Source organism: Lontra canadensis, unplaced genomic scaffold, assembly GCF_010015895.1.
Source record: "Lontra canadensis isolate GAN:19392208 unplaced genomic scaffold, GSC_riverotter_1.0 scaffold159, whole genome shotgun sequence".
NCBI lineage: Eukaryota > Metazoa > Chordata > Mammalia > Carnivora > Mustelidae > Lontra > Lontra canadensis.
This window is the reverse complement of record NW_022631153.1, coordinates 527,776-552,048: the sequence shown is the minus strand read 5'-3', so window position 1 is coordinate 552,048 and position 24,273 is coordinate 527,776. Positions and strand designations below refer to the sequence as shown.

At 37.0% G+C, this 24,273-nt stretch overlaps 1 protein-coding gene across 3 annotated transcripts in view; it reads right to left on the bottom strand.

Moving 5' to 3' along the window:
• ZDHHC2 (zinc finger DHHC-type palmitoyltransferase 2) overlaps positions 1-24,273 on the bottom strand; it is a 73,296-nt gene that overhangs the window by 13,515 nt on the left and 35,508 nt on the right. For all 3 annotated transcript variants that reach the window (XR_004381185.1, XR_004381186.1, XM_032844954.1), the window contains exons 5-10: positions 18,124-18,193; positions 17,329-17,361; positions 10,814-10,934; positions 8,483-8,615; positions 3,270-3,396; positions 2,887-2,979 (exon numbers count right to left, since the gene is read on the bottom strand). Coding sequence is in view for 1 of the 3 variants with exons in the window: in XM_032844954.1 (XP_032700845.1) it covers positions 2,887-2,979; positions 3,270-3,396; positions 8,483-8,615; positions 10,814-10,934; positions 17,329-17,361; positions 18,124-18,193 (577 nt within the window). In the remaining 2 variants the exon portion in view is untranslated. The remainder of the gene's footprint in view (positions 1-2,886; positions 2,980-3,269; positions 3,397-8,482; positions 8,616-10,813; positions 10,935-17,328; positions 17,362-18,123; positions 18,194-24,273) is intronic.

Below are 24,273 nucleotides of genomic sequence, written 5' to 3'. Positions count from 1 at the left end.
ATTCAACAGTACATTAAAAGGATTATTCACCACAACCAAGTGGGATTTATTCCTGGGCTGCAAGGTTGATTCAACATCTGCAAATCAATCAATGTGATACAATACATTAATAAAACAAAGAACAAGAACCATCTGATACTCTCAATAGATGCTAAAAAGGCATTTGATGAAGTACAGCATCCTTTCTTGATCAAAACTCTTCAAAGTATAGGGATAGAGGGAACATACCTCAATATCATCAAAACCATCTATGAAAAACCCACAGTGAGTATCATTCTTACTGGGGAAAAACTGAGAGCTTTTCCCCTAAGATCAGGAACACAGCAGGGATGTCCAATATCACCACTGCTATTCAACATAGTACTAGAAGTCCTAGCCTCAGCAATCAGACAACAAAAAGAAATAAAAGGCATCTGAATCAGCAAAGAAGGCAAACTCTCACTCCTTGCAGATGATATGATACTTTATGTGGAAAAGCCAAAAGACTCCACACCAAAACTGCTAGAACTTGTACAGAAATTCAGTAAAGTATCAGGATATAAAATCAATGCACAGAAATAAGTTGCATTTCTTTATACCAACAGCAAGACAGAAGAAAAAGAAATTAAGGAGTCAATCCCATTTACAATTGCACCCAAAACCATAAGATACCTGGGAATAAACCTAACCAAAGAGGCAAAAAATCTGTACTCAGAAAACTATAAGGTACTCATGAAACAAAGATAAAAAGAAATGGAAAAACGTTCCATGCTCATGGATTGGAAGAACAAATATTGTGAAAATGTCTATGCTACCTAGAGCAATCTACACATTTAATGCAATCTCTATCAAAATACCATCAATTTGTTTCAAAGAAATGGAATAAATAATCCCAAAATTTATATGGAACCAGAAAAGAAACTGAATAGCCAGAGGAATGTTGAAAAAGAAAGCCAAAGTTGGCAGCATCACAATTCCAGACTTCAAGCTCTATTACAAAGCTGTCATCATCAGGACAGTACGGCACTGGCACAAAAACAGACACATAGATCAATGGAACAGAATAGAGAGCCCAGAAATAGACCCTCAACTCTATGGTCAACTAATCTTTGACAAAGCAGGAAAGAATGTCCAATGGAAAAAAGACAGTCTCTTCAACAAATGGTGTTGGGAAAATTGGACAGCCACATGCAGAAGAATGAAACTGGACCATTTCCTTACACCACACATAAAAATAGACTCAAAATGGATGAAAGACCTCATTGTGAGACAGGAATCCACCAAAATCCTTGAGGAGAACACAGGCAGCAACCTCTTCGACCTCAGCTGCAGCAACTTCTTCCTAGAAACATCACCAAAGGCAAGGGAAGCAAGGGCAAAAATGAACTATTGGGACTTCACCAAGATCAAAAGCTTTCGCACAGCAAAGAAACAGTCAACAAAACCAAAAGACAACTGACAGAACGGGGAAGATATTTGCAAATGACATATCAGATAAAGGTCTAGTATCTAAAATCCATAAAGAACTGATCAAACTTAACACCCAAAGAACAAATAATCCAATCAAGAAATGGGCAGAGGACATGAACAGACATTTCTGCAAAGAAGACATCCAGATGGCCAACAGACACATGAAAAAGTGCTCCACATCACTCGGCATCAGGGAAATACAAATCAAAACCACAGTGAGATACCACCTCACACCAGTCACAATGGCTAAAATTAACCAGTCAGGAAACAACAGATGTTGGAGAGGATACGGAGAAAGGGGAACACTTCTACACTGTTGGTGGGAATGCAAGCTGGTGCAGCCACTCTGGAAAACAGCATGGAAGTTCCTCAAAAAGTTGAAATTAGAGCTACCCTGTGACCTAGCAATCGCACTACTGGGTATTCACCCTAAAGATACAAATGTAGTGATCCAAAAGGGCACGTGCACCCGAATGTTTATAATAGCAACGTCCACAATAGTCAAACTATGGAAAGAACCTAGATGTCCATCAACAGATGAATGGATAAAGAAGATGTGGTATATATACACGATGGAATACTATGCAGCCATCAAAAGAAATGAAATTGTGCCATTTGCAATGACATGGATGGAACTAGAGGGTATTATGCTGAGCGAAATAAGTCAATCAGAGAAAGACAATTATCATATGATAGCCCTGATATGAGGAATTTGAGAGGCAGAGTGGGGGGTCTGGGAGGTAGGGAAGGAAAAAATGAAACAAGATGGGATTGGGAGGGAGACAAACCATAAAAGACTCTTAATCTTACAAAACAGAGTGAGGGTTGCTGGGAGTGTGGGGGGTGGAGAGGGTGGTTGGGTTATGAACATTGGGGAGGGTATGTGATATGGTGAGTGCTATGAAGTGTGTAAGCCTGATGATTCACAGACCTGTAACCCTGGGGCAAATAATATATGTTAGCAAAAATAGTTCATAATAATAAAAAAAGGAATATGGTGCACTATCAAGCAGGCATTGGGGATTCCATTTGATCTCCAAAGCCTAATTCAGGGACATTCTTCTGATCTCTTTATAACAAGGACCTGGAGGGTCAGAGGGCATGTTTACTGTCTGCTCACCTGATCACTAGAGGAGCTAATTTGGATTTAATATTCTTTCCTTTTATGCATCACATTTAAAATATCAGTCAACCAAAATGTATAGAGAATTAACACCTGTTTACCCACCACCAGAGTAACAACACTTGCACAAGTATAACTGAAGCTCTCCATGGCCCATTCCCCAACCGCACTTTCCTCTCCCCCTCACTCCAAGTGGGAACCATTATAGTAAATTATCTTATGTTCCTAATTTTTTCAAAGAAATATATAGCCAAAGGGCATAGGAGGATAAGATATGTTATTTGAAAGTAAAATAGAAAAAAATATGGGATTACTTTTTCGATGTCGAATTCAATCCCGCAGGAGTAGATGCTTGCTCAGGATCCTGATTAACAAGGCAAGTCGGAAAGGAGCAGCCATCACCTAGACTACAATTAAAATTAAAATTTACAACTGAGCAGTAAACAAAACAATAGAGTGAAACTGTCACAATGGGATGTTTGAGAGCAGACCACAGTTATCTTACAGACAAAACATGTATATCAGACACTGGCTTCCACACGGCATGCTTAGGGAAACGATGCCTTAACTGACCATCCATGTAATAGTGAATCATAAAATAATTCTTTAAAGAACAGGAATTCCTATGCAGGATTACAATTCTTCTGTCAGATTACTTTCACTGGTTTCAAACCTGAATATTTTCACCACAAAGTACCTTGAAAAAACGGGTAGCAACCAGTACTTCTTTTCATCACCAAAAACTTGTCGCATGTTTTTACTGAAACCCAAGCTGAATCCATTCTTATCTGTTCCATGTCGAAATATGGGACTTCTAAACGCCTCTACAAAAGACGGCAGAGCAACCATGTGAGTACAGAACATATCTAGTGACCCCCATACGTAGAAATTACCGGAATAAATGAGGGAACTCTAAAAATCGATGGTGATCCTCTTGTGAATACTTATGTAATTATCAATAGCTCTGCCGCACAGACCCTCTATTCTGTTTTAAAATAATCATACGATACAATTGCATCTATTTTCCTTTTTAAAGAATCCTTTAACTATTACAACAGCACAGTGCATTGCAAAAAAAAAATTAAAAACACAAATAAGCAAATAAATTAAAACTTTAACGTCTTCTGGACCTTTTTAAAATAGGCGTGTGGACGGATAGATGAATGGATGGATGTAAAGATACACAAACCTACACAGTTTTTTTAACCAATGAGACTGTACTTTCCTCATTCTATATATTTTACAAATTCCTTTTTTCAGTCAATAAACTCCATTTTCCAATTTCATTTAAAGTTTATCTCTTCCAAGCAACATTTTTTTCCAGCTGGCCAAAAATTTACTGGCTTATGTGAAGTAAGATCTAGTGCAGAAGCAAATGCTGTGTCTGGTTATACCGACTCTGCATGTGGAAGTCAAGGTTCAGAGAGGTTGTGAGGTGTGTCCAAGATCTCACAGCAAATAAATGACAGAGTGGAACATGAACAAGGTGATCAGTGTCCCTTACATTATGCTACAAATGCTTCTTAAATAATGCTGAGAGACAAAGTCTAAACTTTCATTTGGGGAACATGAACAAACATAGAAGTATAATGATATTTTTATCAATTATTTAAAAAAGAAAATTCTAACAGAGTCAGGGTACTACAAAAAATGCGACCATTTGCAAGATCCTTAGCATTTGTCACCCTGGGTTATATAGCTTTTAATATAATTATAGGACCATCTCGTCCAAAGGAAGTCCTTTCAGTGTTACAAGTTAAATCTAGAAGTTCTCAGAAGTTAAATGCTTCTAGAAATAATTCATTTTCTTCTGATGAGCTATAATTTATCCAACATATAATTTTTTTAATTATAATTTTTATAATGTTATGTTAGTCACCATACTACATCATTAGCCTCTGATGTAGTGTTCCATGAGTCATTGTTTGCATATCTGAAATCAGATACTTTGTCTAGAAAATACTGAAGTGTATTTGCTGTAGTAAGATTTCACCTGAATGTTAAAAATTAACATTCACTGACAATATACTATAATTAATCTTCACTACTATAATCATGGTGTCTCTCAGATCATAGGATTTATTAGTCCTGGTTGCATTCCCAAACTCCTAATCTTAGTCTAGAAGATACTACGTAGCTTAGTCCCTACTTACTTCTCAAACGTCAATGCATATTTTTTGCTCTTTAGCTTCCTACACTCTAGCCATGTAGTGTTACAAATATTTCTAGCTCTTCTCCTGTAGGACTTACTTTTTAAAAACTGCAGTGAAAGTCACAGAATATAAAATTAACCATTTTATTAGTGAGCAAATCAGTGGCACTTAGTACATTCACAATTCTGTGCAATTAATTACCAAGTTCCAAAATAATCACATCACCCCAGAAAAATCTCCATATCCATTCAGCAGTCTCCCCCTAGTCCCCCTTCCTCTCATCCTCTGAAAATGACCACTATGGATTTATTTAATCTGGATATTTCACATAAATGAAACTATATCATATTAACCTGTTCAGATCAGCTTCCTACTTAGTGTGTTTTTGAAGTTCATGAATGTTGTAGTGTGCATCAGTCTCTCATTTCATCTTAGGCTGAATAATATTCCGTTGTCTAGAAAATAGCACATTTTTTTGTCCATTCATCTTTCATGGACATTTGGATTGTTTCCACCTTTGGGCTATTGTGAAGAGTGCTGCTATGAACACTGACTTATAAGTATCTCTTGGAGTCCCCGCTTTCAGTTATTTGGGGAATAGATCAAGGAGTGCAACTGCTGGGTCATATGATAATTTCATATTTAGCTTTTTGGGCAACAGCCACTGTTGTTGACAGTGGATTCATCATTTTATATTCCTACCAGCCAAGTGTGAAGGTTCCGATTTCCCCATGTCCTCAGCTACGCTTGTTTTCTATTTTGTTGATTTGGGTGGGAAGTGGTAGCTCTGGTTTTGATTATCCTGCCCTAATGATTAATGATGCTGAGCTGGTTTTTATGTGTTTTTGGCCAACTGTATATTTCACTGGAGAAATGTCTATTTAAATGTCTATGCAGGAGCACCTGGGTGGCTGAGTCAGTTGAGCGTCCAACTCTTGGTTTTGGCTCAGGTTGTGATCTCAGGATACTGGATCAAGCCCCAGGTCGGGCTCCACACTCAGGGGCAGTCTGCTTGACAATCTCTCTCCTTCTCTTTCTGTCACTCCCCGCTTTCTATCTTTCTCAAATAAATAAAATAAATAAATCTTTAAAAAAATAAATTCCTATTCTTTGCTGATTTTTGAATTGGACTGTTTGTCTTTTTCTTGTTGAGTTGTATGATTTCTTTTTATATTCTGAATACTGGATCCTTATCAGATAAATTATTTGAAAATATTATTCTCATTCTGTAGGTTGTCTTTTTACTTTTTCCACAATATCCTTCGATGAACACGTTTTTAAAATTTTAGGGGAGTCCAATCTATTTTTTTTCTTTTGTTACTCATGCTTTTGGTATTATATCTAAGAATTCATTGTCATATTAAAGTCCTGAGGGCTTATCCCTATGTTTTCTTCTAAGAGTTTTACAGTTTTAGCATCATTTGTCAAAGAGACTATTATATACTCCATTGAATGGTCTTGTGGTACTCTTGTGGAGAATCAACTGGCCAAAGGTTTATGGCTTATTTCTGGATTTTTCATTCTATCATTCTATTCCATTGGTCTATATCTGTCTTTGTGCCAGTACAATACTGTTTTGATCCCTGTAGCTTTGTAGTAAGTTTTGAAATCAGAAACGACTTTATTTTTTTCGTGGATACTGCTTTGCCTATTTGGGGCACCAAGCAATTTCACATGAATTTGAAGATCATCTTTGTCATTTCTGCAAGAAAGGCCACTGATACTGTAATCAGGATCCCACTGAGTCTACATCACTTTGGGCCATACTGCCATCTTATCAATATTAAGTCTTCCAATATATGAACATGGGAAGTCTTATCATTTACCTAGGTCTTTAATTTCTCTCAGCCAAGCTTTGTAGTTTTCAGTGTCCTACTGTTACACCTCCTAAGTTATATTTATGCCTAGGCATTTTACTATGTTGGATGCTTTTGTAAATGGAATTGTTTCTTTCATTTCCTTTGGATGGTTCCTTGCTAGTGTATGGAAATACAACTGATCTCTTGCATATTGATCTTAGGCAACTTTGCCGATTTTGTTCATTGGCTCTGTTTTTATTGTCTCTTTAAGGTTATTTATATAGAAGATGATGTCACACGCAAAGAGAGATAGTTTTATTTCTTCCTTTCCGATCTGGATGGCTTTATTAATTTTTCTTGACCAATTTTCCAGACTAGATTTTCTAGTACAGTGTTAAACAGCACTAGTGAAAGTGGCAGTCCTTGTTTTGTTCCTGGTCTTGGGGGAAGATTTTTGTTTTTTGCCACTGAGTATGATACGAACTATAGGCTTCTCAGAAATGCATTTTATCACTTAAGGCTTGTGGAAGTCCCTTGTGTGGAGGAAATTCCCTTGTGTCCCTAGTTTGTTAAGCGTTTTTATCTTAAAAGGGTGATGAATTTTGTCAAATACTTTCTCTGCATCAGTTGATCACATGTTCCTTCATTCAGTTAATGTGGTTAATGGATTTTTGTATATTGAAACACATTTACATTCCTGGAATAAATCCTATTTGGTCATGGTATATAATCCTTTTTATAAACTGTTAGATTTGCTTTGCCAGGATCGCACTGAGGATTTTTGTATCTATACTCATAAGGGATAAGGGTCTACAGTTGTCTTGGGTGTCTTTTTTTTGGTTTTGGTATTAGACCGATGCTGGCCTCATAGAATGAGTTACAAAATGTTATCCTCTCTTCTAATCTCTGACAGAGTTTGAGAAAATTTTATGTTAATTTTTTTTTTTTTTTTTTTTGTAGAACTCATCAGTGAAGCCATCTGGTCCTGGGCTTTTCTTTGTTGGAAGATTTTTGATTACTGATTCAATCTCCTTCCTTGTTACAAGTCTGTTCAGGTTTTGTTTTTGTTTTTTTTTTTTTAAGATTATTTATGTGTGAGAGAGAGAGAAGAGGGAGTGGCAGAGGGAGAGGGAGATAAGCAGGCTCCCCACTGAGCAAGGAGCCTGACTCCAACTCTGGGCTGAATCCCAGGACCCTGAGATCATGACCTGAGCCCAAACCAAGAGTCTGATGCTTAACCAACTGCGCCAACCCAGGCACCCCATGAACTTTTGCTTTTTAAATTCTCTATTTCTGTTATCTCCTTTCTAATCTTTATTATTTCCTACCATTTGCTGGCTTCAGATTTACTTTGCTGTTCTTTTTGTACTTCCTTAAGCTATAAAGTAAATCGATTTGACCTACTTCTTTTTTAACAGAATCATTTATAGCTAGGTATACATTTCCACTGAACACTGTTGTAGCTGCATCCCATCTCTGTAGGGCTTTTGAACGTACTCTTTCCCCCCCAGAGATGTTACAGTTTTTATCGTGACTGACTTCTTAGGTTTAATACTTCTTGTTTTGGTGAGCTCCTTCCTGACCACTCTAACTAGGTTTCCTTCCACAGTCCCCAGTCCTTGATTCACAGCTCAGCATCCCATTTGTTTCCCAGATAGCACTCTGCATTTTGCAATTACTTTTATATTTGGTTATTGATTTTTTTGTGTCCCTCACTAGACTATTTTGCCCTTGTTCACCACCGTATATACACAATGCTTTACACACAATGGACAGTCAATAAATATACAGAACAACTGCATTTGTAGGTGTCTAAGTTGCCACCCCACAAAACAGTATGTGAAATAAAAATGATATTTACCACATCAGGACGGGTTGGCATTTAATCATATGGCAACTTTGCTGAGTATCTATTTATGTCTTTAAAGTTCTGTTAACTACAATAATTGAATACTCACCTAATGTAGATTTATTTTTGCTGACTAGCCAACAATGATAGCCAAACAGAGAGGACAAGCTGACAGAAAACATAGCTGCAGCAAAGAATAAAAACATAATATGGAACTTGGCTTGAGTATCGGGTAGGCCATTCTATAAAGAAAGGAAGAAAATAAAATGTTTTGTCAAAGGGATAAATATTCCCTACTTTGTAAGTAAGAATTTTTTTTTGCTCTACTTTTTTTTGAAGTTTAGATATGGAGAAAGATACATGGCTTTATGTTAAAACTTTGAGGAAAAATGTATGATGTAAGATTAAAAATGTTTACTATTAATGAATACAGATATAAAAATATTAAAATTTGGGATATTTATTTTGTTTTTCATAACTGAATCATAGAAAAATTATAGTAGTACATGTGTAAACTATAACATTAGGAAGCAAGATAAAAGGAACTATAAAATATAATTTTTAATTTACTTCCTGAAGATGTTTTGTTAACACACTATAGCTTTACAAATGTTTAAATAGTTTTATTATAATACCTGAAAATGAAGGTTAATTGGCACAATTAGTTACTATACTTATTGATGTTTTAACATTACTACAAACAACAGCATCAACTACAAGAACACATACAACAACACATACACAATAATGCTTCAAGCTATTTTAAATAATAGCATCACAGGAAAGATCAACACTAGTGCATAACAATGATCTAAAACAAACCTTACAATATCCAGGTAACAGAACAGGCTTTCTCAAAGCAAAACCGGTTTTATTGTATGTATTGTCCAAGGAGACCTGAACCCAATCTAGAATGGCAGGCTTGCACTATGGACACTTAGTAAAGCACCAGAGCTGCTAGCAGGTGTCCCCTTCTGATAGGAAGATCATACTATTTCAATATTCTCTGCTGACACAGGTCACCAGCTCTCGCTCATAGCTTCTGACAGCAGAATTCTCAGAGTGACAACTGGACTGGTCATTCCTTTACATACATATTTATGGTTTGGAACTAAAACCATCCCCAGGAATGAGAAGCAGTGAGGTAATATCCTTTCCGACCTTCATTAGGGATCATTCCTCGTGCTGGACACTGAGGTATTCCTGAACGCTAGCAGCAAGTCCATATACCTGTATATTTCTAGGGCTTGGCAAGGTAACTGGCACAGAAAGGCATTCAGTAAATCTTTAGTATTCAATGTGGTTCAAATCTGACCTAAATTATCTAGGAATTTAGAAAGTTCTTACCACAATAAAGGATAATTTAATAAAACAATAAAGAAATCCTGACCTGGGATAACCGTTTATTTGTTTGTTTGTTTTGTTTGTTTTTTACCATTGTTTGGGGTCCACAAGGAGTATCTTTGGATATTTATAATACTTGATTTTAATTTTGTTTTGCTTACATTTAAAATATATATCCCAAAAAACAAATGAACTACTCAAAGCCTAACCAAGCAATACCTAGTAAAAACTCAGGATTTTATAGACATAATTGTTCCAAAATACAGTCTTTATACACAAAAAGAAAACACTTCATTTTTTAAATACTGAAAAGAAAACTTCAAATATAGTCAATTCTCATTACTCACAGTGGCCATGTTCTATAAAGGTGCCATGAACACTGAATTTGTAAATATGGAACCACCGCCCCAGGGAAAATACAGGCTTAGGCTCCTATGAGCCTCCAGTCACAACCAATCAATATCAACCCTATCTTACGTGTGCTTCTGCTAAAAAAAAAAACACTGTATTGACATCTTCTTTAATATACATTGTTGATTCAGTACTTAGAGCCAATAAGCAGTGTATCTCATGCCTGCAGGAAGCTTACCTAACTCATGTATTTTCTCCATAAGGTACATTACGGTCTTCTTTTGCTCAGGAACACCAGGAAGCACTTCAGTGCTGTGCATGGAGACCATTTTAAATAGCAAAATCACCAACAAAAAGTACAAAAAATGCAAAAAATGTGACACTAAACAGACTGAAAGCATACTTGTTTATAGTAATGAGAGACCAAGAAGAGCAAACAAGAAGGCAGTATGTGGTGGCCTTGTTTGATCTCAGCTGGGAACGTGCGCAAGAGCGGGTCAAGTTTTTCCCACACTGTGCACGTCTGCAAAGGATCACAAAAGCTCTGTGAGCACTGATTTAGGGATTACAAATGTGTTTCAGCAAGTAAGAGAATTCACAAACACAGAATCTGTGAACAGTGAGGATTGACTACATATTTAAATGAACTCTAGTCTATAAAATAAGTATCTGAAATAACTCAATTACTGAAAATCTATTATATATTTTTGTATAGCAGAAAAAAATCACCAAGGTATTGACTTACTGTCCAGAATTTGATAAAATACTGCAAGTCCGTAGCAGCAATAAAAAGGCAGTAGAGCAGAGAATAAGCCAAGAAAAGGAGGAAAAATTTATAATTTGAAAATCCAACACAATTGTTCACCCTGTTAACAAAACAAAAACAACTTTTCAGTGAGTTGTACACTTTTCACCTACAGTCTGCATATGCTCATATTTAACACAGTATTCGGTTTCCTCTCCTTTAAAATTTATTGGCATTTCTTTAAGCAAGACTCGTAACATTTCTTTTTACATACAAACATTAAAAAAATCCATTTCACTAAAAAAGGAACTTGTGTTTAGCTTTTTAAATTTGATATGTGATACTGCTTTAATCGACCATGAACCACATAACTATATTTCATGTCCAATTATGTAAATAGGCACATACCTAAAAACACAGAGCTGGTGAGAAAACTAATGAAGTCAGGCAGATAAAAATTTATTAAGTTCTTTGTTACCTTTGGATATGATTTTATTTTATTTTATTTATTTATTTGACAGAGAGAGATCACAAGTACGCAGAGAGGCAGGGACAGAGAAAGAGGAGGAAGCAGGCTCCCCACCGAGCAGAGAACCCGATGTGGGGCTTGATCCCAGGACGCTGAGATCATGACCTGAGCTGAAGGCAGAGGCTTAACCCACTGAGCCACCCAGGTGTCCTGGATATGATTTCTAACTATGACTGGGTAATTTAAAATCTTCCAGATTTCCCCAAATTAGATGAAATATCTTTGTAAACTACTTGAATCCCATCAGCATACTACTGAAGCAACCAGATTATCCAGGGGACGTTAAGAAAAAAAATAGGATTGAGATCCAGACAGTGAGAGTCATAATGTGCATCTAGCACTCAATAATCATGTGGCCTTGATCAAGCAAAATAGTCTATAGGGATTTCATTTTCCTTATCGCAAAACAAACAATCCAGACAACTGGCTCTACATCCTTTGATTCTAAACAGGGAGATCTGTAATTCTCAGTTCCCACTCTAAAGTTATTATATTTTGGAGAGGGGAGAGTAAGAATTCAAACTATCATATCAAAAGGCATAAATACAAATATAACACACTTTACAGTCCCACTTTTCTATCAAAAAAAAATTTTTTTTGCCTTTTGATAAAGACTACGAAATTTCAGGCTGAGCTTGTGCACGTGACACAACACCTAAGTGGAAATGGCGGGTGTCTTCACGGCTGAGGTAATTGTGGTAACTGGCGTAATACGTCTACTGCATAGAACATACACATACTTCTCAAACTTCTTTGTCTTACTCTAATGTTAGCAAGGTAATCTCAGTCTCTATTCACTTTGCTAATAAACTGAGACATTCTTCTTTTTAGATTTTTAAAGTGAAACAATGTACACATGAAAAATGTTTACTCAACCATGCAAGATAAATGAGCTCCAGAAGTCTGCATGACACTGTGCCCATTGTTAACAATAGTGTGCACTTAAAAATTTGCCTGTGCCCCTGAAACAAATAATACATTATACATCAATTTAAAAAAATTTGTGGAGAGAGTAAGTGCCATGTAAGTGCGCCCACAATAAAAAAAATTTTTTAAATATTTTATTTATTTATTTGACAGAGAGAGAGACAGCAAGAGAGGAAACTCAAGCAAAGGAGTGGGAGAGGAAGAAGCAAGATTCCCGCCAAGCAGGGAGACCGATGTAGGGCTAGATCCCAGGACCCTGGGATCATGACCTGAGCCAAAGGCAGACGCTTAATGACTGAGCCATCCAGGCGCCCCTAAAAAATTTTTTTAATTAAAAAAATTGAAAGGGTAGACATTTATCTGGCTTATGAATAAACTGAAAATCTGGGGGAAAAAGAAAAGTGCCTGCATCATCTACCTCAAATAAATAAATAAATAAATAAATAAATAAATAAGGTAAAGGGACCAGGATTAGATCCAGTAACTTTGGAATGTAAGGGCATTTTATATGGCAAATAAGCTCATAAAGAAGGCAAAAATTGTAGGTACGTGTGATATGAAAACAGTGACGATTCTAGTGTGAGTGCAAACCAGTTACTGAGGTTGCCTTCTGTGACATCGGAATGAAATAATGGCAAGAAATTAAACTACATAATTCCAAACAAGCCTCGTCTAAATGCATTCTGTCTCCAAAGGATACAGGATATTCCCTTTGCTTGCTTGGGTTGGTTTCCAGAGGAGAGAATGCATAGACAGAAGATGGGGAGCCATACTAACTGGGCGAGAGGGCTGACGACAATGACTTTTATGGACTGGAGGAAAATAAGGGATAAGAAAGATTGTTTCTCTTTCTACAGGAATGGAAGAAAGAGCTTTTGTGTGAGATGACACATAGCATGTTTATAAAAAGTAAAATGATTTTGAGTATAGATTTCGTGACATCTAATTTACTTTAACGTCTATCTAGGAGCATGGTGTAATGTAACCTTATCTGTCACTTGGGAAACAGAAAATAAAGTCAGTCAATAAAAACCAAGTATCTTAGAGTTTGATATGTACTTCACACTTTAAGAAATATAGTAAGAAAATGTCTCTTCATACAGGTGAAATGTTTTAACTCCCTACTGTTTTATAGACTCCGTTTGAAAAGGAAGAGATGTACTCTGAGTTTGAATGCTTTTATATGGAGAAATAAAACATGCTCAAGGTAAATACTCCTTATATGCTGTCTAAAATTCAGTGCAAATAGGGGCTCCTGGGCAGCTCAGTAGGTTGGGCGTCTGCTTTTGGCTCAGATCATGGTCCTAGGGTCCTGGGATCCAGCCCTGGATAGGGCTCCCTGCTCTAGGGCTCCCTACTGGGCGGGGAGCCTGCTTCTCCCCTTCCCTCCACCCCTCCTCCCCTGATGCTCTTTCTTCCTCTCTCTCTCAAATAAATAAATGAAATCTTCTAAAAAATTTTTCAAAAATTCAGTGCGAACAGCAACTGGCCCTGTTTCAGGGCAATTGCTTTCTGATTCTAAATGGGAAAAAGAACACATAAAGGAAAAAAAAAAAGAAAAGAATGTGGCCTTTGGAGTCCAAAAAACATGCCATGTGACGTTAAGCCATTCTTTAGCTTTTCTGAGCTCTACTTCCCTCTCCTCTTTAAAATGGGGCAAATAATTTCTACAATTTCTGTCACTTTTATAAGAATTACAAATTTTTCACACATATATAGTTTTTAGCACATTATAGGCACTCAGTGTGAAGCTAAAATTATTGGATTTGGTAAGTGTTATCTAATCTTTGGCGAACATGTCAAAACATATCATTAGTGTAATTAATTAATGAATGAAAATTTTGTATTAAAGGAAAAACTCTGAAGAGAAACCCAATAAAGCAAATACTACAGGATTTCCATTTCAGTTAAAACACCAGCGTGAGGTCAGTCCCCTGCTCCCAGATGGGTAGTTTAACTGGTCTCGGCAGATACGATGGAGCCACTGACAAGTACTCAAAATACTCAAAGTTGACAGATAGTGAACTTCAAAATTACACACAAGACCTGTATAATGTTACAGGTCACTTGGGAAACAGAGTGTCCCCAATGGGAACACCTTGAAGATCTTTTAATAAAAGACTGTTATAGTGACATAATGGCTACGAAAAAGATTATTTATATCTTGATATGGACAATTTTCCAGGATATATTAAGAGGGGAAAGAAAAAGACACAGAGTCAGTCCATAGTGGAACTGTGAGGGCTTATACAGCCAGAGTGATTCCATCCAGTTAAACAGTGATTTTGTTGTCTACGCAGTAAAACTTAAACTGTCCTGGGCCCCCTTCCCCCCAGGGAACTTACTTAAAAGCAGGTCCCCGAAACCAGTCCCAGGTAACAAAGCCCAAATACAAGGGTGGGTCAGGCCAGGTGGAGGTATCCAAGCAGTGGGGGCGCATACTGTCTCCCTAGCTACCAAGGAGTATGGGCCCTGCCCTTTGGGTGCCTTTTGGGCGCCAATTCTGACCAAGATGATAGGCTGGTTCAAATAGCTACTATAGGGTAAATTGTAATTCAATTGATTCAACTGGTCACTTACGTGTGACCTAGCAGGACTGTGCAGCTTTCCCTGTGTGTTACAATCTCATTGGCCACCTGTGCGTGGCCAGGCCCAACCACATGGCCTTTGCCCTTAAAAGCTAGTCTGTAAGGCAGAGAGTTCACCTCTTTGTAAGAGATGGCCCTGGCCAGTCAGTTTGATTCTCGATGCTTGGCACGAAATAAAGCTTTGCTTGACCTTCGCTTTGTATCAGTCTCGTTCCTTTGACCATGGACCCAACAGAACCACTTGTGTTAAAAAATGTGTAAAATATTTGTGTGTGTGAAAAACATGTAACACACACGTACACACTTATATCTGAAAAGTACACGTGAATTTGGCAATATGTTCCTTGTGAGGAAGAGAAGCAGCAGCAGGGGGGCTAGAAAGAACACTTGCCCTTTTTTAGTTTTTGAATTTAGAACCATGTGTATATATTACGCATAATTTTTTTTTAACTTAAAGTTTAAACTTGAAAATTCAAACACATAAATAAAATGGCTGCTCCACTCAGTGGGCACCAGGTGAACATGAGGCCCTTGGCACCAAACCCTTCCATTATCCACCTGGCTTACTGCCTTCTGCAAGGGCCCATGGGAGCCGACACAGAGGCTGTGGTGGCAGCTGCAGCAGGAGACGCCCCAGGGCAGGGAAGCAATGACACCAAGTTGAAAGGTACTGTAGTCATTTCATTCAACAACTCCCACATTGCCCTAAAGAGCAAGTGTGCTAACAGGGAGCCTATGATTACACAATCTACACCTGGTTTTAAAACCTCTAGAACCTTCTATCTGTTCCCCTTCGCTTATTCAACAGGATCTGTCAAAATCTGAAAGATGTCAAATTATGCTGTAAGTCTCTTATAAAGGCAAATTAATGGCAGGTGTAAAAAGTTTGCTATCAGAGTGATTTATTATTTCTTATTTTTGTGCTTTAGTGAGGCTAGCAAGAGCACGTCACGCTAACGGGAGGTGTAAAGTTTGGCATTAATACTGGTTGTTACCCCCTCTCAGTTCCTTATCATCATCATCTGCTATGACTTTAAGTCAGAAAAATTGAAGTCATCTCTATGGCCCTGATTTCTTTTCCACTTTCCTTCAGAAAAGAAGGGTGTCTTTGCATGCGTTCCCCCGAGAGCAGACCGTGAGACAAGAACCTGGATATGGTTTATCTGAAACAAAGAGGGGAGAAAAGCCCATAAGGCATGTGTTGTTGGCCAGACCCTTGTTGGTTGAGGGTGGCCTCTGGAAGCATTCGCACCCTGGCACCCCAGGCTGCTCAGTTTACCAGGAGCCCCAGCCTCCTCAGGTGGAAAAGAGAACCCTCAGGCAGAGAAGGAAAGAAACAGTGGGGCCTGAGTCAGGGAGCCCCTAGGGGTGCGGAACTGTCTGCATCAACAGAGGAATGTAAGGAGGATTAAGGAAACTTTTAATAGAAGATATTGGGGGTGGGGTGGGTGGCTACCTGCTGTGAGAGAAAACAGAATGATTGAAAGCATGAGTAAAGCAAAAGATAAAGCAAAAGAATGGCTACAAATGACTATTAATACCAAGCGAGGCTTTCATTGAGATCTTTCTTTGAGGAGAAAATTACTCTGACAGGAATTAACTGGCCTGAAATAAAGAAGAAAATACAGCAGGAGAAAAGGAAGAGGTATCTAGAGAGAAAAAATAAGGTAAATCTGACACGCACCTATTATTTCCTGCAGCTAACATAATTATTCCCTGTGTTTCCACCTACACCTAGCACTCATTTGTCAGCATGTCTGCTTTTCTCTAGGGCCACCCATGAAAGAAGGCAAGGCTGGTAGAGTCATCACACCTAGCGTCCAAATCCAACCTGGCTGGCAACCTGAGCGTAGTTGTCACTGATATGTGCACGTGGAGAAGAGAAATTACAGGCAAAGGTAGAAAAATCAACCTTCATTAGTTGATTAGCGCTTTTAAATCATCCTCTGTTAAGGTGCCTGATCTAAAATTATCTTTTAAAATATTAATGAGTTCCAAGTGAAAACGCTTGCTTAAACACATATGTATTTGTATATTTGCTATTCTATCCTCAATGTTAAGTTTTATTTAAAATAAATTGCTAAAGCTTAAGATGAATTAATTCGTTATTCAAAACTTCCAGTGAAGTACTGTGTATAATTTATGAATACATTTTGGTATAATTTCTGGGAAGTGTTTCAGAATCTCTGTGTTTATGCATGTGCATACAAAGAAAGCCATTTGTCCTAGGCAAATATGACAAATTAACTTCTATGTTGTTAGTCTACCGGTTTTAAAATTATTCTATGGAAATTCTCCCAAATAAAACCTCTTTTGAGCTAATTCAGCAAATACTAGAAACTAAATCTGAAAGTACTTTCTGGGTCAGCTAAGGCAAGATTTCATTTATAAAAAGACTTAACACAGATAAATGATTCAATTTATTAAGTTTTAAGGGACAGAAACGTGTTTAAGTATAGAGCCATACTCACCACGGGCAATGATGGTCCATCTTCAAAATACATCTAAAAAAATAAACACACACACACACACAAAACTTAACACCTCATAAAATTTGAATCCCGTTAAGTATAAAAAGGAAGTATGAAAGTTACTTAGAAGGAGTTGAGGCAAGTAAAATATTGCAAAATTACTTATCTAAAAATTAAACAAATAACAGTAAAAATCCTCATGTCAAATAACCACTATAGTCAATGTCAGTTATGACATATAATTATAGAATTTTCAAAATCTACATGCTTCAAAATAGAAATAAGAAAACTCATTTCCTAAAAAACAATTCAATATTAACACACAACTACCTTATACTGAAGAAAGTGCAAAATGCCAACAGACTTACGGAAAGTCTGGATAAAACTTTACCTTTAACATCAATCTTTAAGCTAAGTAGCACAGTCCTTGTGGTATATTAAGTACCTAACAATATCTGATTATCGTGAAGTCTTATGAGCTCTCTTTATAAAGGTAAAAACAGAGTCACAGAAGTATTTAGTAAACAGAATTAGCCAAGTCTGAGCTGCCCAAACTCAGACACTTCTTCGCGTCAGTGTGAATCTGGGGAAAAGGGGCAATTAGGCGACCGTGGCCCTAACCCCCCCTCATATCAATGCAAGGGACTGTCCAGTTCTATGTCCTAAATAAAGGTCTCAGAAGCACAATTAAGGGAAAAAAGGAAATAATCTGGAAAATAGTGAGGAAAGAAACAATATTAACTAAAAAGAGCACCAGCATGTAGAGAGTTGGAAGGAAAAGAAAGGTTTTCTTACTTATCACAGACGGAACAGTGATGGCAGCGGTCTGGTTTTATGAGTTGACATCTGTCACAATATCGGATTGCTAGGGACAAAAAACTCCACTTAGTCTTAGATTTAACACTGAATTGGATATACAATTAAATGGCTTTTATCAGCTCTCCAAATTTAACTTCTAAAAAAGCAAAGTGAATTTGAATTTGATAAAAATGAGATAGTCTACTGTGTAAATATAAAAATAGAATGACTTGCCTACAGCCTTAGTTTTCTTTTTTTCTTCCTTTCTTCCTTCCTTCTTTCCTACCTCTCTCTCTTTCTTTCTTTTTTAAATCTCTACACCCAACATGGGACTCAAACTCATGACTCTGAGATCAAGAGTCACTCACTGCTCTGACTGAGCCAACCAGATGCCCCCAGCCTCAGTTTTCTAAAAAGTTTCTCAGGAATACAGAATCTTTGGGGGGAATTTTTCTAAGGCATTCCCAATTGTCAGTAATGATAGTGAGGCTCACAGAGGGTGCAAATATGTCCATTTCTATCAAAGCAAACAGAATGTCTCCCTCAGGTAAATCAATTTCTTTCCTGTACCCTACCAGGAAAAATATCTGAAGATACAACCACATTTTACCACTTTTATGAGAAACACAGTTTAGAAATTTGAATTGTGAATAAACTCTATAAGTTGCTTAAATTCTGTTGGCTGATACAAGATTAAAAGTGAGTATTAGGGGGTGCCTGGGTAGCTCAATGGGTTAAGCCTCTGCCTTTGGCTCAGATCATGGTCTGAGGGTCCTGGGATGGAGCCCCACATCTGGGTCTCTTTCAGCAGGGAGCCTGCTTCCTCCTCTCTCTCTGCTTGTCTCTCCGCCTGCTTGTGATCTCTCTCTCTCTGTCAAATAAATAAATAAAATCTTAAAAAAAAAAAAAGGAGTATTAGAAAAAGTTATTTCCAACACTATATTTTAATTCTTGTAATGGAAGTCCTGATCCTTTCTTCTCTAACACAGATATCAAAGGCAATTACAGATGTCTGATTTGGAGATGTTATTTCATTACACAGACATCTTACAAGATGCAAGCAACCTACCAAAATTATAGGAGAACGGTAATTAGGTACACCACGGGATCAGCAAAAACCCAAGTAATGAATTTAAAATTTGGAAAAAGTACTTGCAACAAGTAATTTCCACTGTTATAGTAGCTAATATCATGTTCTCTGAAAAAGGCAACAGTTGCTATCAACTAAGATTAGGATGAGCTTTTTTCAGACAACAAGACCTATATGGAATTGTTTTCAATATTCAAATAAGTTCTCAATCATCCCCCTTACAACTCTCCTTTTTTAGGAACTACAGAAACTAATGGCATGGCTGAGTCATATCCTGAATGAAGACGTCTCGCAGCTACATTCCAGGGAAAGCTACATGGTACCATTGGCTCATGTGAAGCATTGAAGTGTAAGGCAGTATTATCCAGAAGAAATAGAATGTGAGCCACATGTGTATGTTTAGATTCTCTAGGAGCTATATTAAAAAAATAAAAAGAAACAGGGAAATTAATTTTTAAAAAACATAATATTTGAACTAATATATCAAAAATATTACTTCAACATGTAATTAATACACAAACATTAATCACATGTTTTACATTTTTTATACCAAGTCTTTGAAAACTACTATATATTGCTTTATGGTTGCACTTTAAGTGGTGAGTTTGGTAGGCAATGCTAGATTCTCTCCAGATGGTGATTATCTCTACGTTAGAGCACACTGGGGTTGGGGCGCCTGGGTGGCTCATTGGGTTAAGCATCTGCCTTCAGCTCAGGTCATGATCTTAGGGTCCTGGGATTGAGCCCCGCATCAGGCTCTCTGCTCAGCAGGGAGCCTGCTTCCCTCTCTCTCTCTGCCTGCCTCTCTGCCTACTTGTGATCTCTCTCTCTGTCAAATAAATAAATAAAGTCTTTTTAAAAATTGGTTAAATTTATAAAAAAAAAAATAAAGCACACTGGGGTAAAAACAAAACAACAACAACAACAAAAACAAAAAAAAACCTTCTCAAATCAAAGTGGGTAATAACTCACAGGAAATCAAAACACAGTAGAAAGAAACTTTTTGTTTATAGTCTTTCATAAACAGAAATTTAGTCTCTTAGTAAAAACAAAACAAAACAAAACAATCCCCACAATTCCATTTACAATTGCACCAAAAATAATAAGATAACTAAGAAAAAACCTAACCAAAGAAGTGAAACACCTGTATTCTGAAAAGTATTAAAACACTGCTGAGAGAAACTGATGACATGAAGAAATAGAAAGACATCCATGCTCATGGGTTAGAAGAACAGTGTTGAAATGTCTATACTCCCCAAAGTAATCTACATATTTGATGCAATTCCTATCAAAATAAAAACAGCATATTTCACAGAACTAGAACAAACAATCCTAAAATTTGTATGGAACTACAAAATATGTGAATAGCCAAACCAATCTTGGAAAAGAAAAGCAAAGCTGGAGGCATTACAGCACCACACTTCTTGTTATATTGCAAAGCTGTAGTAATCAAAATAGTACGGTACTGGCACAAAAATAGACAAATAGATCAATGGAGAAGAATAGAAAACCCAGAAATAAACCCACAATTATATCATCAACTAATGTATGACAAAGAAGGCAAGAATATGAAATGGGGAAAAGACAGTCTGTTCAACAAATGGTGCTGGGAAAACTGGACAGCAACAAGCAAAAGAAAGAAACTGGACTCTTTTCTTCTATCATACACAAAAATAAACTCAAAATGGATTAAAGACCTAAATATAAGGCAGGAAACCATAAAAATGATAAAAGAGACCACAGGCAGTAATTTCTCTGATATCGACCATAGCAGCTTTTTTTTAGATAGGTCCCTGAGGCAAGGGGAACAAAAGCAAAAATAAACTATTGGACTACATCAAAATAAAAGCTTCTGCACAGTGAAAGAAATAATCAACAGTAGGGCAACCTACAGTATGGAGGAAGATATTTGTAAATGACATATCTGATAAAGGTTTAGTATCCAAGATACATAAAGAACTTCTATAAATCAACACCCAAAATACAAATAATCCAATTAAAAAATGGGCAAAAAATATGAACAGAAATTTCTCCAAAGAAGACATCCAGAAAGCCAACAAACACATCAAAGGATGCTCCTCATCACTTACTATCAGGGAAATGCAAATTAAAACCACAATGAGACTTTACCTCACACACCTGTCAGAATGACTAACATAGACAACAGAAACAACAGGTGTTAGTGAGAATGTGGAGAAAGGGGAACCATTGTGCACTGTGGGTGGGAATGCAAACTGGTGCAGCCACTGTGAAAAACAGAACTGTTCCTCATAAAAAGTTAAAAATAGAATTACTCTACCATCCAGCAATCGCACTACTGGATATATACTCTAAAGAATACGAAAACACTAATTCAAAGGGATACATGCACCCTATGTTTACAGGACCATTATTTGCAATAACCAAGATACAGAAGCAGTGCACATGCCCATCGACTGATGAATGGATAAATACATTGTGCTACACATATATACACAATGGAATATTACTCAGCAATAAAAAAGAATGAAATCTTGCCATTTGCAAAGACATGGATGGAGCTAGAGTATATTATGCTAAGTTAAATAAGTCAGAGAAAGACAAATACCATATGATTTCACTCATATGTGGAATTTAAGAAACAAAACAAATGGATAAAGGCAAAAAGGAAAAAAGAGAAAGAAACAAACCAAGAAACAGACTCTTAACTATAGAAAACAAACTGATGGTTACCAGAGAAAGGTGGGGGTGGGGTGGGTAATAGGTGATAAGGATTAAGGAGGGCACTTGTCATGATGAGCACCAGATGAATAAAATAAAAACTAAAAAATTTTCCATGTGCCCTATCATATTCGACTAAAATTATCCCGCTGTAATTTAAAATGAACCACCTGTTTATCATTTAAAAGCTCCGAATAGTCAAGGCGAATTTTAACTGCCTTGTTTTAATTTTTTCAGTGTTTATTCAAATATTACTTATGTAATTTAAAACCTTTTGGGTAATGTTGAAAAGAAAACATCAATTTCTGTGTGCAAAATGATAGGCTCCATCACCTATTACCTGTTACCTATTAGTCAAAATCCAAAAAAAAAAAAAAATTGTACAAAAAGATCAAGGCCAACACAGAGCTAAAAATTAATAAGAACAAAAATGCATGCAAAACAATATGATAAAGTTTGGCGATCCCTGTAAGAAAGCAGAAGATGGCTGGATCAGAAGAAAGTTCGGGACAAACAGGCAAGATGAGCAGACTTGTTAATACCCTGCTTTACTATGCCCCAAGCTCAGGTGTGTATATGAATTTTCCCCTGTAGGGCAGTACCACCTTAATCTAGGGAGCTGACATTCTTCTCTCTGGGGTTTGGAGGAAGTACTGTACTTCCTACTTAGAATGGATCGTAAAATCTTAAGTTATATTACCATCCACTTTGTTCAGTTCTCTCTATAAAATATAGTGCACATGCACATCACCTGAACTGTTCAGTTGCTTTGGTCCACAGAATTTCTCAGGGTGAGGAAGGCAGTTTTCCAAAGAACCCAAGGGTCTTGGCTGGGCGGGAGGCGGGAAGCACCTCTCTCACAGTCCTGCCTTGGTGGGGTTGTGGTCACTGCCTTGTGTTTACCTCTGTACTCTACACAGTCCATAGGGGGATCAATCAGACCAACATAATCTATTTATTACCCTTTGTGTCTGCTTTAATTTAGTCAGTGACTCTGGTCAGTTAACATTGAATTTGCAGGCGTCTGGAATGTTTGCACTAAAGATATAAACACAGATTATATTACGAGACCCAGATTATATGCCACACTGTCTCAAATCTTGAGAACCCTAAATTCATCTCAGGAGATAGGGATCCAATACCTAAGAGGAACAAGAGACTGACAGTCTTAACATTACGTAAACTACATGAAGGGTGACTTTTAAATCCAAAGTGTAGTTATTATTAATGGAAATGAATACTTAGTTATGGTGTGACTTATGCTTCCTCCCTTTCTCCAAATCCAGTGTGTCAAGGGAGACAGTAGAAGAGCCCTGAACTCAGAATGAATACAGAGACTAGTTTTTCATACCTGATGCTGTCATGGTCATTAAGTAGTTTTGGAAACCTGTGCAGGAATTTATTTTTAAGGGGCTTAAATCTCCTCAATATTTGCCTAGGCTTATATAGGGTAAACATACATAAACGTGTATAAGCACAGCTCTGTCTTTGTGGGATGGAACTGGTGGCATGAAAATTAAATCAGGGAATTGCCACTTGCCCATTGAGAAGCAGGGAAAACAAACAGGAAGAAACTGTGAGACTTTAACTTAGATTCAATTATGATCCTCAAGTGAGTTAAGAAACAAGAAATACAAGAATATTAATGAGATATTTTACATTCTTTTTTTCATGCTAGATCTTTGAAACCAGTTGTGTATTTTATACGTATGGCACAACGCAATTTGGAGTGGCGACATTTTAAGTGCTCAACAGCCGCTTAAAATGTGTTACCAAAGTGGGTGGCACAGGCCTAAAGTTACCAAATTTCTGGGTTAGCCTTGGTGGACAAATATCAGTAGTCTGTGTGTGTCCATTTTAAAGACAATTCTTTAATTAGATAGCTGATACACTACCTAAAAAAATCCTGACCCAGGTAAAAGGGATTTATTATCTGAATTACATTAAAAAAAAAAAAGCAGAGGGGAGAAATGAAAATTACCTTACCTTCTAAAGATAAGTTATATTACTTCCTTAAGTTTTATACACATTATACAATGACTGCTTTAAATTTATGTAAAATTGCCAATGTTATATTCATTATAGATACTGCTCCCTTCCATTAAAAAAGAATAGGAAGATCTATCATAAAACTTTAAAAATAAATACAAGTACAAATCAAGATTTCAGCAATTCTAACATCTCCTCTGAGTCCCAAGTAAGTGACTAGAGAAGCCACAAGAGAGTAAATGTCAGTGTGGATATGGTTGAGATCTCCGTGCCACACTGTTATTCGTAAGCCTGTTTTATGGAATTGTGTAGGAAAGAATTAATAACCACCCAAGACAGAACCCAATGATTTTCAATGAGGGTTTGAC